Below are 15,733 nucleotides of genomic sequence, written 5' to 3'. Positions count from 1 at the left end.
TATTCACGTCTGGGCCCCACACCTACACGTGTACTTGATCCGAGGTGGGGCCCAGACGTCAATATGTTTTCAAAGTTCCACAGGTGTATAGTCAGCTTGGGTTGCTATAATAAAATACCTCAGACTGGGTGGCTTAAAAAACAGAAATTTCTATCTTACAATCCTGGAGGTTGAGAATTCCAAGATCAAGGAGCTGGTAGATTTGGTTCCTGGAGAGAGCTCTCTTCCCGGCTTACAGATGGCTGCCTTCTCACTGTGTCCTCACATGGTAGAGAGAAGAGGCTCTGGTGTCTCTTCCTCCTCTTATAAGGACACTAATCCCATCATGGGGACTCCACTCTCACGACCTCATCTAAACCCAATTACCTCCCAAAGGCCCACCTCCAAATACCATCATGTTGGGGGTTAGGTCTTCAACACGGGAACGTGGTGGGGACACAAACATTCAGTCCATAACAGCAGATAACTCCAAAGTGCAGCCAGGATTGAGAACCACTGACCTGGTTCAATGGTTACAACCCTTTTTTGCCCTGAAATAAACATGACAATGATATCGTATGTGTGATACGCTTCTCCAGGCAGACCACGATTCTGCATAGTTCTGTATACCAGGTGAGATTCCACCCTTACGTATCCTATTCAAGAAAACATGTCAAAGGCAAGAGGGTGAAAATGTCATTACAGAAATAACTTTTAATCTGATGACAATGTGATTGAGAACCAGGAGAAAAGGTAGAAAGTTCAGGGCCAGCCCAGTGGCACAGCAGTTAAGTTTGCATGTTCTGCTTCAGCGGCCTTGGGTTCGCTGGTGTGGATGTGGCACCGCTTGTCAAGCCATGCTGCGGCGGGTGTCCCACATATGAAGTAGCAGAAGATGGGCACGGATGGTAGCTCAGGGCCAGTCTTCCTCAGCAAAAAAGAGAAGGATTGGTGGCGGATGTTAGCTCAGGGCTAATCTTCCTCAAAAAAAAAAAAGCTAGAAAGTTCCTTATAGCTGGGCAGCATTTTGTTATTCTAAGCACACAATTAGGACTCTGGTGGGGACCATGATCTCCACTTTAAAAGAGGTCATTTTAAACAGCAACATTTTCTTTTATTCCCATGCAAGGTACTGAGTGAATCACTTCAGAGAAATGGTGTAATATTCTAGACTCATCTTTAGGTAAATATGTTAGAACTTTAGGATTCAAGAAATAAGCAGTCCAGTGAGGGCAGTGAAAGAACAGAAAAATTATGGAGTAAATTCTAATGGAGAAGGCAGAGAAAAAGAAGGATAGAATGACTCTCCAAGAATGGAAAGGTACCTGTAGTCATTGTTATGAATATTTTAACAGAAAATCCTTCATTCCTACTAATTAATAAATTATTCCAAATACATGAAGACTATACTTACAAGGAAATGTGTAAAAAATTTATCTCTTATCAATGTGTACATAAATTGATGTATGCTTACTGAATGAGACCAGAAAGCTCACATTAACCAGGACCCTGAATAATTGAATTTACTTTAATATCTGTGTGCAAATATCAGAAACAACAAAAAAAAGACAACCTGCCCATTTTAACACATTAGAATTTTTAGGCAGAAAGAAATGTTAACCCATACTTCTAAAATTATGCTAATTACTAAGCTCCCTAAATTATATTAACACAGTAAAAATATTTTTAAATAATGGTATCAAATAGCTTCAATCTCCTCCCTATCAAACTCTTCATCAAGATACTGAGTGATGCTGAGTTTTTTTAATCTTAAATTTGTGGTTAAAAGAAGTGAAGGCAAAGAGGAAATAGCAACAAAAAAAAAGAACGGAAGAAAGAAAGGGTAGTGAGTGAAAAGAAAATAAAGCAAAGATCCTAATAGAAGGGCAAGTCTTTCTTTTTGTTTTTAACTCCTGTGAGGATTTCTAACTCATTCCATGCCTTGTTCCATTTGAATTCAACTCAATTCAAATCTTTGCTGAACATCTGCTACATTCAGGGCTAAGGCAGGTGAAGTACGTCATCTCTGGAATTAATGATCAAACTACAGACAAATTCCAAAGGCATGCATATCCACATAACGTAACTGTACTTTCTGTCATTTACCTGGTTACCAGAACTACTTTGGGCCACTACCTCTTATGGTCAGTTTGACTAGAGGGGACTTAGTCCAATATGATGGCTTTTGACTGACTAAAAAATACAGTCTTCATGGGTTCAAGATGCTTCATTTCTCATTACTGACACCCCTTATCCCCACTGCCCTCTCTCCCTAAGAGGTGAACATACACATACACACACACACATACACACACACACACACACACACTGACTTGATGCCCCGCCCCCGGAACATATCCAAGCTTCATTGGTGCCAACTCATCTAGAATTAAATGTCACTCAAAATTGCTCCTACCACTACACATGCCTTATCAATCATGGGGGATTTATTTTTCCCATACAGATAGTGTCTGCATCTAGGTGATGCTTATGTGCATTTCCAGGAGAATCAAAAAAAGTGAAGTTCTGGTGCCAGAAGTGGCATTAAAGATGGATGGGTCAAGGTGAATGCTGATCTAACTCTCCAACTGGGATTAGCATCGAAAGAAGGAAAGGTCAGAGGAAACTGGCTGATCTCAACAGCAAAAAGCTACTGCTGTCTAAGAAGCTCCACAGTACTCTCTCCCTGTGACCTTATGCATTAAAGATTTATTCAACTCCTACTATAGGTACTAAATCTAAGAATGCTAAGTTGAAGGATGAATGAAATAGTCTTCGCCCTCAAGGAGCTAGTCTAGTCGGGGAGACAGATACATTGCAAAACAATACAGTGAATGCTAGAACAAATTATGGAACGTGTGCTGTGGGAACAGAGCACTCTCTCCTGAACTAGCAGCTAAGCTTTCCCATTCAACCTTAGTTTATAAAAGCCACAAAGTGGCCAATAAACTTTCTTCATCTATTGCTCCTGTGACTAAGGCCGCCAGAATGTGTCTGTGATTTTCATACAGCTGACACAACATAGGCCAAAAATAGCCTACATAACGTCAACACTTCAAATAATTTTCATGACTTTAGAAGTCTTTGTAGTTGACAACTTCTCATAGGTGCTATCCATTGATACTTGATCAGCTTTTTTTGATTCTAAGACAGCGTTGTTCAACAGACTTTCTGCAGTGATAGAAATGTTCTATATCTGCACTGCCCCATGTGCTGACCACACAGGCCTAGGGGCTATCGTATTGGACAGCACAGTTCTTAAATACATGTTTTAGGACTGCGCAATATGATCGAATCATTTTTCCATTAATGCCTATACAGTACATTATACACGTCTCTGAAGAATTACAAACACAGTTAAAAACTGCCTTCCTTTTGTAACCTGAACTTGCTGCTACGGATGACTCCTAATAAGACATTAAAAGTTAAAGCACAGTCAAAACATCCGTGTATCTTGTTTAAATTGACTCTGACTTTTCCCACTGGCCTTCCTGATGAAGTAAGAGACACTCTAAAACATTTGAAAGTTAAGATATTTAACACACTAAGAGATATTTGGAAAAGACTCTTATTCTCAACTAGTTCTAAACAAAGAAAGTATCTTAAAAATGAGATTTAAAGAGGTTTTCAACATGGGAATTGAATCAGATCAGCTGGATTGTAGGCATCATGAGTATCAGGACTCTGTATATTTACACACTGCTTAATTATTAGTGCCTGGTAGATGTCACGCACTTAGTACACATGTAGTTAAAATCGTAGGGATGAGAATGTTCCATATCTGGATTACAGTGGTTGTTATATGACCATATGCACCTGTCAAAACTTTCAAGATGGCGCATTAGAAAAGGTAAATTATGCCTTAATTAAAAATTTTTTTTTTACTTCTTGAAAAAAGTAATATGGGAGCACATAGGGAAAATCATGAACGGACATCCTCAAGAACGCAAAGGGGAATCTGAAATGTAGCATCACAGTCATATGAAGCAAGCTGGTAAATTCCAAACAGCAAACTGATCTCCTAGAAATGAAAGGAGAAAAAGGCTCATGGTTGGGAGTCAGAGGAACATACAGATTGAGAAAGGCTGTGTGATGTTAGGTAAGTCATTTGACTTCTCTGTGCCTCTGTTTCCTCAGCTGTAAAATGTGAAAAATGAAAACACCTACCTCAAATGGTTTCGGGGAGAGTGATACAAGAAAATGTACATAAAATGTCCAGCAGTAAATACGCACCAGCAAACACTGAGTAGATGGTAAATGGAAATGAAATACAAGCTCATCTTCTTAATCAAGCCCCTCCTTTGAGGTCCTCAAATGAGGCGGTGGAAGGGGGTTCCATTTCCATACTATAGTCTGAACAGTTGGCAAATGAGTGGTCAAGCAAAGCTACCAGGTTAGACATACCTCAAATCTCTCTGGGGTAAGAAGAATGGGGAAAGGTAGCTCACGCTTCCAGAAAAACCTGAATTTTTGCCAGAAGCAAAATTCCCACAACATAAAGTTTTAAGCAGGCTCCCAAATAGCTAGTGCAGACATGTGAGCATAAATGAATTCATCAATGAAATGATTTATCTTGGCAAACAGCCCTGAGTGGAAGCAACCATCATCTACATAAAAAGGAGAGAGATGAAATTAAAAAACTGGTACTCTGCAAATCAAAAGTAAGTAATTTTCCTGAATGGAAACAATTTATTACTGGGGGCGGGGGGTAAGCAAGAATATTTTCTATTCCCAGTTACAATTGGTTTTCAGAGGATAAACAGACCAAGCTGAGAGTCACAACATATTGGATCCCACCAATTCCATACTCAGGGTAAATTAAGCAATTAATTCTCGCAGAGGAATTGGGTAAAACTTGTGCCTAATGTGGCCCTTAAAGCAGTAAGACAGGACTTAAAAGTTCAGAATCTGATTTATTACATATTTAACAATAATATTTAACCATTCGAATTTAGCGTTCCTTGCAGGGCTATAACTCACTCAATTCAAAGATCTTGAATTCTCATTAGTTGAAAGAAACCATTCCTTAAAAGCTCTTAAAACACGTACCTCTCCCGTATGACTCACAGTTAAGCCTCCTTACAGGAAAGCCATGCTGTTTTCCCCATAACCTGTTCAGTGGGTCAAGACTAAATAATAACTAGAGTTGTGCAGTCATTACGTTAGCTCTCCACCTAGTACAAAACCACTCAATTATTTAGAGAAGGTCTGAGTTCACTTAGGGAATTATTTTGGACTCATCTTTAATTTCTGCCTCTCTGAATAAGAATCTCCATGTTGTGTTACTCACGTGATTTAAAAAAAATATATATTAAGTAGGTATCAGAAATCAAGTCCACAATAAGAATTTGTTAATAATCCAGAAAGTTTGGTAACATTTAAACGTCAAAACAGCTCAGTAGTTGTCAAAGTGTGGATGTGGACCAGCAGCATCAGCACATCCTGGCAACTGGTTAGACATGGAGATTCTCAGGCCCCACCCCAGACCTACTGGGAGAATCAGAAACTCTTCGGGGTGGGCGCCACAATCTGTGTTTTGACAGGTCCTCCAGGTGATTCTGATGCACACTAAAATTTGCGAAGTGAAGTGTGATTTAGCTACTTCTGGCAAAAACAGTTGAGGCCAGAGGTCAATCTTGATAGAATTATCCAGAGGGATGAACTCACAGATGTATTTAACACTCCCCCCCCCCCCAAAACAACAAACGTGATGTTCCTCTTTACTCCCTAGTGATCCCCAGTAGTAATTTGGGAAGAAAGGGTTGGTTTCAGTTCAAATAATCTAATGAGAATTTTTCTGGTTGGAGAGTTCCTTGAAAGAAGCAATTGGTCTATATGTGCAATTCAACACACCGAGACATTTTGGACAGAGAAAGTGATAAGGTCATTGAGACATTCTTAACTGCTAAAAAGGAACACCTTAGTGAATTCTACAACTTGTTCCTGGATAATGGTAAGAATGGCAGCCTAACATTCAAATTGTATCCGAACTGTCATCCTGCACAGCAAGTCTCAGTTGACAGACCTTTCCTGAGTTCTATTACACATGCTAGGCTACTTCGTTGGCTCCAAGGACACTGTAGATGAGTAATAAACACATCTACAGATACTACAGTAGATGTTGAGGAAAAAGTCATTGAAGTGGAGGCTGAATTTTTCATTTGTAGATAATGTGCCTGTTTTTCAAACCGTGCTACCTGGAGATCAAGACATTCATCCCATTTGAGGTTGCCTGGCCCCTAGGTCAGCCTGAAGGCAACAATGTTAAACTGAGAAGGGATAACAAAAGTAGCCACCTGCCAGTCTCAAACAAATACAACACATTTTGAGTTCTAATACAGGCTTACATTCAATATTATCACATAAACTTGTGATATTCTTCAACAATCTAATTCTTTACAGTTAAATTTTACCTCATCAAAGTATTAAAGAAAATGTCTAATAAACTGAAATCTATATAACCAAAAACAACAACCTAAAAATAACGCTTTATTGAGAAAAAGACTTTGCAAAATGTTGTATATTGGAATGGAATATCACTCAGCCACAAAAAGGAATTGAGTACTAATCCAAGCTACAACATGGATGAATTTTGAAAACATTATGCTAAGTGAATGAAGCCAGACACCAAAGAGCACATATTGTGATGATTCTACTTATATAAAATGCTCAGAATAGGCAAATCTATAGAAGAAGAAAGTAGATGAGCGGTTGCCAGGCCTGAGGTCAGAGAGAGTGAGGAACCACTGTCCATGGAGTTTCTTGCTGGGGTGGTTCAAATGTTCTGTAATTAGATAGCAGTGATGGTTCCACAACTTTGTGAATATACTAAAAACCACTGCCTTGTACACTTTAAAAAGATGAATTGTAAGCCACGCGAATTGTCTCTCAGTTAAAGAAATTCACAACACACTCAGGGCATGTGACTTGCATGGCATACAAAGCAATATTCTCTGGTTTCTTTCCATACCACAGTGAAATTTACCTCAAATGATAATCTAAGTACCAAGAGGATCTGGCTTTGTTGTTAAAACAGATCGATGATGGAAATGTAAATTCAACAGGTGTGTATTTGATGATCACAGCACTTTCAAAAGACGTCTTCCCTCTCCAGAAGCAAATGTATGGTTTTAGAGAAAACCAGGACCAGATTCCCCCGCAAGTCTGAAATGTAAACGTGTATATCACATCACCCCTGAGGACTTTCATAAAGCCTTTTGGCATTTAAATTATGTCCATGTATCTGGGGGGCTATTGGCAATTATTACCATATTTGCAATGCAATTCTCATTAGCTAAAACATGAAAATGATTTCTCTTTCTAAAGGTTACTGTGAGCACCATCTATTGGATGAAAATGTAGGTTAATGTCTACTTTATTATGAACAATCTAAAATAAAAAAATTGGGATCCTCCAACTGAAAAAAGTAAAATACGTGTACTCACAAACTAAGGTATATTTTCTAACTTGTAGGTTAATGCCTCCAAACCAATTATACTCCATCTTAGTAGAACATCTTCAAGAAGGAAAAAAGACATTTCCTGATTAAAATGCAAAATCCAGTCTTAACAGTTCTTCTAGAAAACGACTAGAACACTTGAATCTGCTTGGCAGATAAATATTCTAACTGGCTATTTCAGAAAGCAATTTCAGTATTAAATGTGTAACCTGGAAGGTGGTGGATGACAGATGAATCCATGAATACATCTATCAACCTACAGGTCCTCCCTGACTTTGGTGGCAATGGCAGAACTTGACAGAAATTTTAATTGAAACTTTTTTTTTGAAGTGACTGCCCAGACTCGAAAGTGACTAAATTAAAAGTACTGGAAAACACTGAAAAGTCAGGTTGGTACTTGTTCCTGTTACTACCTTTCGGGCGCGCTCGGGCGCGTGTGTGTGTGTGTGTGTGTGTGTGTGTGTGTGTATTAAATTCGCATCCGGCAAGTGTACTTTTCATCCAAATCCATCCTATCTGTAGCAAGAACTTAACCGCAAAACCGCGATACACTACGTAGCCCCGCACCAAGGTTGTATTTATCTCATGTGTATCTAAAAGGCTCTTTTCACACTTTGCAAAAGAGGAGGGCGAAGAGCTGTGAGGGCAGGGACGGCGACAGGCAGACCTCTCTCCTGGCGGCCGCAGCACGCATCCCCGCCGGCAGATGGAAGGTGGCGGAGGCGCGAGGTGGGGAGGGGGCGCATTCTCCCACGCTGCTGACACGAGTCGCGCGGCCGCCCACACCGTGGGATGCCCAGTCCACGGTCCCTTTTTCCTCCTTGCTAGATGGCGGCGGTAGTAAGTACCGAATGTGCTGAAATCTCCCCACCCGTGTCCAAAACGATCCCGGAGACAGCCCCACCGAGGTCTTCTCACTCACCCAGGCGGCAAACACAGAGGAGCTGAATACAAGCGAGGAAGCGCTTTAGGATTCGCATCTCCAGACGGTCCGGGGCCCCCCACGGCGCGGCTCCTCAGCTTCTCGGGATGAAGAGGGAGGGGGCGCTAAGGAAATGTTTTCTCCTCCAGTGTACAGATCGGTGTGAGATTGTGTGTGTGCGTGTGCGAGAGAGAGAGAGAGAGAGAGAGAGAGGAATAATCGAGTGAAGGACGCGTGGGGCTCGCGGGAGGGAGCCGCTAGCCGAGGCGCATGCCGGCGGGCGGGCGGGCGGAGGCGGTCTCGCTGGGCGGCCGCGGCCGCGTCTGAGCGCTCGGAGCGCAGCGGCGCCTGTGTGCCGGGAGCGCGCTCCGGCCGGGCTGTGCGCGCCGCGGCGGCGGGGGCGGGGTCGGGGGCGCAGCCGCGGGGAGCGTGCGGCTCGCCCGGGGTCGCGCGCGGGGGGCGGAGGGGCGCGGCTGTCGCTCAGGGTCCGGGTCCCAGTGTAGCGATTCACTTAGCGCCACCCCTCCCCCCGGCCCCTGCCACGGGGTTCGCAGCCCTGGAGTTAGTGGAACGCGCTGCGGTTTAGAATCTTCGCGGAGAAAATGTCTCTTCATTAAAACTCCTTCAGCCCTTTGGAAGAGGAGAGGAGGCCAGACTCCCATTGTCCCGCACAGCCAGTGATTGACCTCTGGGGTAACCCCTGGAAATGTTTTTCATTTTATTGTCGTCCTCCCTGCAGATGCTAAGTAGGTCCAATGAGAAAGTGGGTGGGGACCCCTGGGCAAACTGATTCCCTTCTCCTTTCTCTTTCCATTTTCCAAATCACCAAAGTAGTTCCGACCCCATCAGCTCTAGGGCAGTTGACTGCAAATAATCTCCAGCCCTGATTGTGACCAGTCAGACCCTGCCCCTTGCCCAGACTCCAATCAAACTGTCCTGCTGTACACAGCTGCTTGGAGGCACTTTCAACTCTGCTATGGTCCTCCCGGACGGGACTACCCAAGCGCCTCCTCGCACAGGGTCGCGCGGGAAGATTTTTTAATTGCTTGACTGAAAGATATACAAAAGAAATACAATACATGCCTCAGAGCTGGAAATGTACGTGCTTGTTTCTATGGCGGTCTCCTAACTAGACTGTGAGAACCTTGATGGCAGGGAGTTTGCCTTATTTGTTGTTATAACCCAGCTCCTAGCACAGGGGCGAAAACAGTTAGTAGATGTTCCCTAAACGTTTGAGAACTAATTTGAAGCCTAAATGAAAAGATAAGGCAGCTGGTGGTGTCCTCCGTCAGCCTCTCTGCACTGAGCCTTAAAAAGTCATGAGCTTGTCAAAGATTTTCATTTATATGTCCTTTAGCTATAAGTACTTATATTTTTGTACTTATATGAGATCCAATTTGGAGCCTTCCAGGAGTCCACTCTAAGGCACAGAAAGTCAAGTTCTGGAATTATCCCTTGTCTTCCTAGCAACCATTTGATGTAGGTTATCTGTACAGTGTGTACTCCTGTGTCGTGTTCTTGTCTCAAAAATAGTACTTTAGCTTTAAATTTTTAAAGAAAGCTTATTGCATAGAAAATTGCTTTCTGAATGTATTTCGAGTGTTACTCCCTGCTCTCACTAATATCCACAGCCTCTGAACACAAGGTTAAATGTGCAGAGCTAATGACATGATTTGCTATTTCTTCTGGAATTGATTGTAGTTGTGTAATAACAAATTTCAAATCTATCTAGAATGTTTATTCAGGAATACGTATAAATGTTAAGAAATTGATGCTTGATCTTATTCTTCCCATGAATAAAAATAGAAATGCTGCAACTTCTACAGGAATTATAATGGGGATTGATGATTGTTCATGTGAGTTTTCACTTAGGAAGAAAATTTTTGCTTGCATAACAAGAAGTGTGTGTATAAACTAGAAGTACACTAAGTAGTCAGGGAAATTGTCTAATATGGACTGGAGTAGTCAGGGGAGGTTTCCTAGAGATGTGTAATTAATCAAGAAGGACTAGCTGGGAAAAAATTGATGTCAAAGGGGATGGGGACAAGAATGGAACAAGGTGATGTCATGTGCTCTAAAAACAATGTGAATTAAATTTGGGCAGATTGAGTGGGGTGAGACTATGGGAAACACTGGTTTTCTAGCTGAGGAGCTTATGCCTAAAACACTAAGAAAGAGGGAACCCTAAAAGATACTTCCAAGAACTTCAACTGTTTAGAAACAAGGTTTGCTCTGGGGCATGTATGATGTTCCAGGAGGTCTCAGTTATCAAGTCTACCCACTAGCTGGCCGAAATAATCCAACAATAACAAAAATCAGCCTAACTCCTCCCTTACTTGGCCGAAAAGTCACATCACTAGTCACTCTTTTGGGTCAGATCACAAAACAACTGTTGAAATCAAAGTTACCCTACTGAAAAGGGCAGCTGGGTCCTGTGGTCTCTGCTAATTCCATTCTCACATTTAAAATTATTGTCATTCACCTGGGAAGGCACAAAAGCCAACCTTGAAGGAGTGGTCAAGTTGCTATTGAGGTTTGTATGGGGAGGAGGCTGGCAACCAAATCTCTGTGACTGGGCAATGGAACACTGACTTGGAGGACCAGCCAATGTAGACCTGACAGTCCTGGGGAGGGTGATGGAGTGGGAGGCTCAGGAGCTTCAGGTCCTTGGAAAATAGGTCATTACAAAAGCCCAGGTGTGGGAGAAGAGAAGGCATCCGAAGGGCGGGAACATCAAAAACATATTGTATGTATAAAATGTTTTCACATTTCACAATTTTATGGGGGTCATGGTCATTTCTGAGATATATTACCTGATCAATATATATTAGTCATTGTGAGTTAAAGTTATAAACCTGTAAAACCACATACCTTCATTCAGAGTCTGAATTGATCTATCAATCTGTCTACCTATTTATCCATATACAGATAGATATAGATATATTCTCTATATATTTTATGTATTTATACTTATAAATATATTTTTATATTCTGCATATTTTATATATATTCTAGATATGTGTGTGTGTGTGTGTGTGCACGTTAGTGAAGTTCATTTACATTATGTGCTATCATGTCAATCACATTTAAGTCCTGGAAGTTTGTAGTTACATACAAAGTTCAGTACATTCCTAGGAGAGTACTTTTTTTAAAAAAAACAATAACAAAACAGGATACAGTTAGTATGACAGTTGGGTAGCTTAATGAACATCTTGCTTCTGTGGGGGTCTCATCTGGGATTTTAGAGTGAACTGCCACTGCCAGTGGCAATTCATGAGAGAGTCATAGAGTTCTTCACTTTTCACCATAAACTCTCTGTTTAATTCCTCAATATTCAATTGAAGACTTGGATCTTCTAGTGGGTCTTTATCTCGGGTTTCAGCCAGAACTGTGGTTTCCTCAAGTGTAACCAAAATTTCACGTCAGTGTCAAAATGTCTCATGTGCAAAAAGAAGGTCGTGTCCATTTCCACCCACTGCACAGCCACAGCTGTAGCCAGAAAGAGAATAACAGCTCTGCTGTTGCTCATTCTAGTTTCCAAAGGAGTAACCTTGGTGGGGCTGGAACTCTGGCTTCACTCATTGCCAGTACCAGTAAGAACTATTTTATTGAGCTATACTAACAAAATAAGCTATAGGGTAAATTATCTATCTGTCTGTCTATCTATCTATGCCTATCTATATCAGTTCTTTAAATTTCATCCTTTACATTCATTCATTCAACACATTTCCATTGTGTATCCATTATGTATCAGGCATTGCTTTAGAGGTTGACCATTCAAGTATAAATTACTCCATTCCTACCATAAGGGAGCTACAGTCTAATAGGAGAGAAAGACATTGCATCTGCAAAATGATTATCAGATAAAATACAGGGTACCCAGTTAAAATTTAATGTTAGATAAACAATGAATAATTTTTTAGCACAAGATAACTTTAGTGCACTATGATGCACAAAATTTAATGAATAACTTTTTGGTATAATGAATAGTTTTTAGTAAAAAGTAATTTTCAGTGCACTCCTATGCAATATTTGGGACATATTTATATTTTTAAAATGTCGTTGTTTATCTGAAATTCAAATTTAACTGGATGTCCTATGTTTTTGTTTGCTAAATCTGACCATCTCACTTTGGTGTGTCTAGGAATTGTCTGATGTCAGGGCTTGTCATCTGTGGTTGTGAAATGTCCGTGGTTTCCCATAGGTTTCCTTACTCTCCAAATTATTTCCAAAGTGTCCCTAACATGAATAAAGATAGAGGCAGATGGGGGAAGCAGCGTGTTTTCTCTGCAGAATGTGTTTGTCTCGTAAATTCCACGGAAGTGCTGGGAGACTACAGAATATGGGACAGTCACTGAATAAAACATGGAATCAAGGGGGGAGTAAAATATAAGTATACTTCTTATACTATGTCTGTAATAAGTTCTTCCTGTTTGGCTCACATACATTATTGCTCACTTTTATCCATAGTCAATGACAAATATATTTGAACGCAAGTCATTAGGTTGGATCAATTAAATATTTATGGTCTGGAAAGTAACTTATTTATTTAGAAGTAAAATACGGTTTTTGTAATTATAAGATGTTTGTCAGAAGCAGATGTCATTTTACTTGAAACCACGTATTTTGGATTTTGAGGATAGATTTAGCTTATATTTTGCACCTTGCAAATTTTGTGCTCATATGATTGACACAACAGCATCTTCTCAGTATTCTTGCAGTGAAATTTTTGAAAAGGCTGAAGAGTAATTTTACTTTCTCCAACGTAGTCAAATCTTTTATTTAGATTTGTCCTACTAGTAACTTTCTACCTAAAAAGCAATTACTTCCTACCTGCCTGAGCTTTGCATCTTTGTTCCTAACGACTCTTAGGAGTTTAGCTAGAGAGGCTGTTACTGCCTTTTCCCAATATCAGGCATAAAACAGTTGGGAGGATCCTCACTGACAGGTCCAGAGCTGAGTGCGATGTGCACTCTGAGTCCGTCTGAAGGAGGCATAATTATGTTTAAGAGAAAATCACAGCACATTACATACTTAGCCTCTTAGCATCTTATCACGGTTGACTATAAAATAATTTAAACTTATTTTATGCCAAGTATATAATTCAATGATTAAAATTGTGTCAAAGAACAGAAAAAGTTAGGAAGCATTTTTTCCATTTCAGGAATATTTAGTGTAGTAGGAGATTCAGGATAATTCTTCCTCTGTGTGTTCGTGGAATAATCCTCTTTCACATTTTATATATTTTCAATTTAAAACAGTGATTAGATGGGGCCAGCCTGGTGGCAAAGCAGTGAAGTACCTGTGCTCAGCTGCAGTGGGCTGGGGTTGGCTGGTTCCGGTCCTGGGTGGGGACATACTCACTGCTTATCAAACCAAGCTGTGGCAGGCATCCTACATATTAAATAAAGGAAGATGGACACAGATGTCAGCTCAGGGCCAATCTTCCTCAGCAAAGAAAAGGAACATTGGTGGCGGATGTTTGCTCAGAGCTAATCTTCCTCAAAAAAAGAAAAGAAAAGAAAGAATTTAAAAAACGAAAACAGTGGTTAGAAAAAAATAACCATAAACTCTAAAAATTATTTGTGGACAAATAATGCTTGAATTTTGATTTTCCTCTCTTGAAAAGAAAACGTCATTATAGCAAAGATTTTAGATGTTTTCTTAAGTATTTGATTTGTTATAATGCTATCTTGGTTTGGAAATTTTCATTTGTCTTGTGGATAAGCCTATTTTTGTGTATGTTTGAAATTAAGGGTATTGAAAGTCTCCTTGAGCCTCTCTTTATCCTGAACTAAACTTTTTGTTTGATTAAGTAACCCATTTAAAAATGATTTTGATTTTTAGAGTAGTTTTAGGTTCACAGCAAAATTGAGCGGCCATTAGAGAGAGTTCTCATATACCCTCCCGCCCCCCACTCACGCGCAGTCTCCTCCGCCATCAATATCACACACCAGAAGAGTACGCTTTTTACAATGGGTAAAACTACGTGGAACCATAATGAACTACAGTTCTCCAGTTTTAACATTTTACCTTTATCGTTCTCTCTTGTTTCTTCTCTTCCTATATATCTATGTATCTATAGCTGTATCTACATCAATAAATTAAGAAGACCTTCTTGGCAAAGTAGTGGGTTTGATCCAAACTGCTTCACCAACTGCCCTTCAGGCCATTGTCCTCTGGTGGCTTCTTGAAGTCATCAAAGAAGCTTTTGTTGATTCGAGGATATTTTATTAAAGGTATGACTTATTTTCACACAGAAAAAGAATTAGTGATCATTAGGAGCCATCTCGTGTCATTTAAGAATAGTCCATGCTAGATCCACGTTGTTTCCTTGAAAAGTTGCTCTTGAGTTTGAAAATGTTTATTCTCAGATACAGCTTCCTTCCCTTCACCCCTCATGCACCTTGTTTCTGGCTCTGTCCCTCTTGGATAGAATATTGCACCTGCCTTCTTATAGAGAACCCTGCTGTCAGTCTTTCTACTCTTCAGTCCGTACTCGATTTCAAAGTAATCTTTCTAAAATGAATATCTAATATGGAGTACACACACCATAAATAAGTACCAGCATTAGTGATTGCCTTTAAAAATTCAGTACTATTATCTAAAAAGAATTAATCAGTCTCTATAGTGTAAGCTTTTATTTGAGAAGCTCATATAAGTCAGGAGTGCGCTATATTGTTAATTGTTGGTTGTATTAACATAATCGTTAATTGTATTAAGAGAATTGTACTCTTTAGCATAAGAGAGGTGATTCCTCTTCTACCTTGTGCTAGTCAGAAGCTAATGACTGATGTTTCAACATCTACACATCCTGCTTCCTTCTACCCACCCTACCACCATCACTACTATGAAACATAATAGAAAAATCATGTTTTTCTTTTCCCTCAACAACCCTGAAGAATTCCATTATTTAAATAAGTTCCACGGGAATGTGTCCTCAAGTTTGTTTTACATTACAAAGACACACATGGCCAAATTTAGGTTTATTGCTACTTTCATTTACTTACCATTTAAAGGTGAAATCACACTTCTCCCCGTTCTATCAAAGACAACCATGGGATTTAAAGTCTTCCTATAAGCTTAATTTAAAATCAATGTTTGCCTGCTCTCTACACCTTTGAAAAATGTCTAGGATAGTGTTAGAGTAGAAAGCAAATGTGTAAACTAACTTCTGAAAATCAGAGTATCAGCGTTGGACTGGGTCATTGGAATGAGCTGCTCTGCTTCAAATGTGTAAACATTTCTGATAAATGGTCACTTACCTGTTTCTTACCCATCTCCAGTCAAAAATAACATACAACCACTCTAGATCATCCATTACACTTTTGATGATGTTAAAAACCATTATGTTCACCTTTATTTCTAGCCAA

At 40.1% G+C, this 15,733-nt stretch overlaps 1 protein-coding gene and 1 pseudogene across 4 annotated transcripts in view; both read right to left on the bottom strand.

Annotated features, from left to right (window-relative positions):
* The window catches only part of PTPRZ1 (protein tyrosine phosphatase receptor type Z1), a 177,584-nt gene extending 168,749 nt beyond the window's left edge, over window positions 1-8,835 (bottom strand). For 2 of the 4 annotated variants that reach the window (XM_008514427.2, XM_008514429.2), the window contains exon 1: window positions 8,361-8,758. In XM_008514427.2, the coding sequence (XP_008512649.1) occupies window positions 8,361-8,418 (58 nt within the window). In that variant the 5' untranslated portion in view covers window positions 8,419-8,758. Of the gene's footprint in view, window positions 1-8,360 lie in introns of all 4 variants that reach the window. The other 2 variants (XM_008514428.2, XM_008514426.2) reach the window with 2 other exon arrangements.
* Window positions 8,836-11,480: 2,645 nt separating this feature from the next.
* On the bottom strand, window positions 11,481-14,301 carry LOC139082732 (putative uncharacterized protein C6orf52 pseudogene; annotated as a pseudogene).
* Window positions 14,302-15,733: the final 1,432 nt, after the last annotated feature.

The sequence above is a fragment of the Equus przewalskii genome, chromosome 4 (genome assembly GCF_037783145.1).
Source record: "Equus przewalskii isolate Varuska chromosome 4, EquPr2, whole genome shotgun sequence".
Lineage (NCBI taxonomy): Eukaryota > Metazoa > Chordata > Mammalia > Perissodactyla > Equidae > Equus > Equus przewalskii.
The sequence above is the reverse complement of the archived record's forward strand: the minus strand, read 5'-3'. Positions and strand labels throughout refer to the sequence as shown.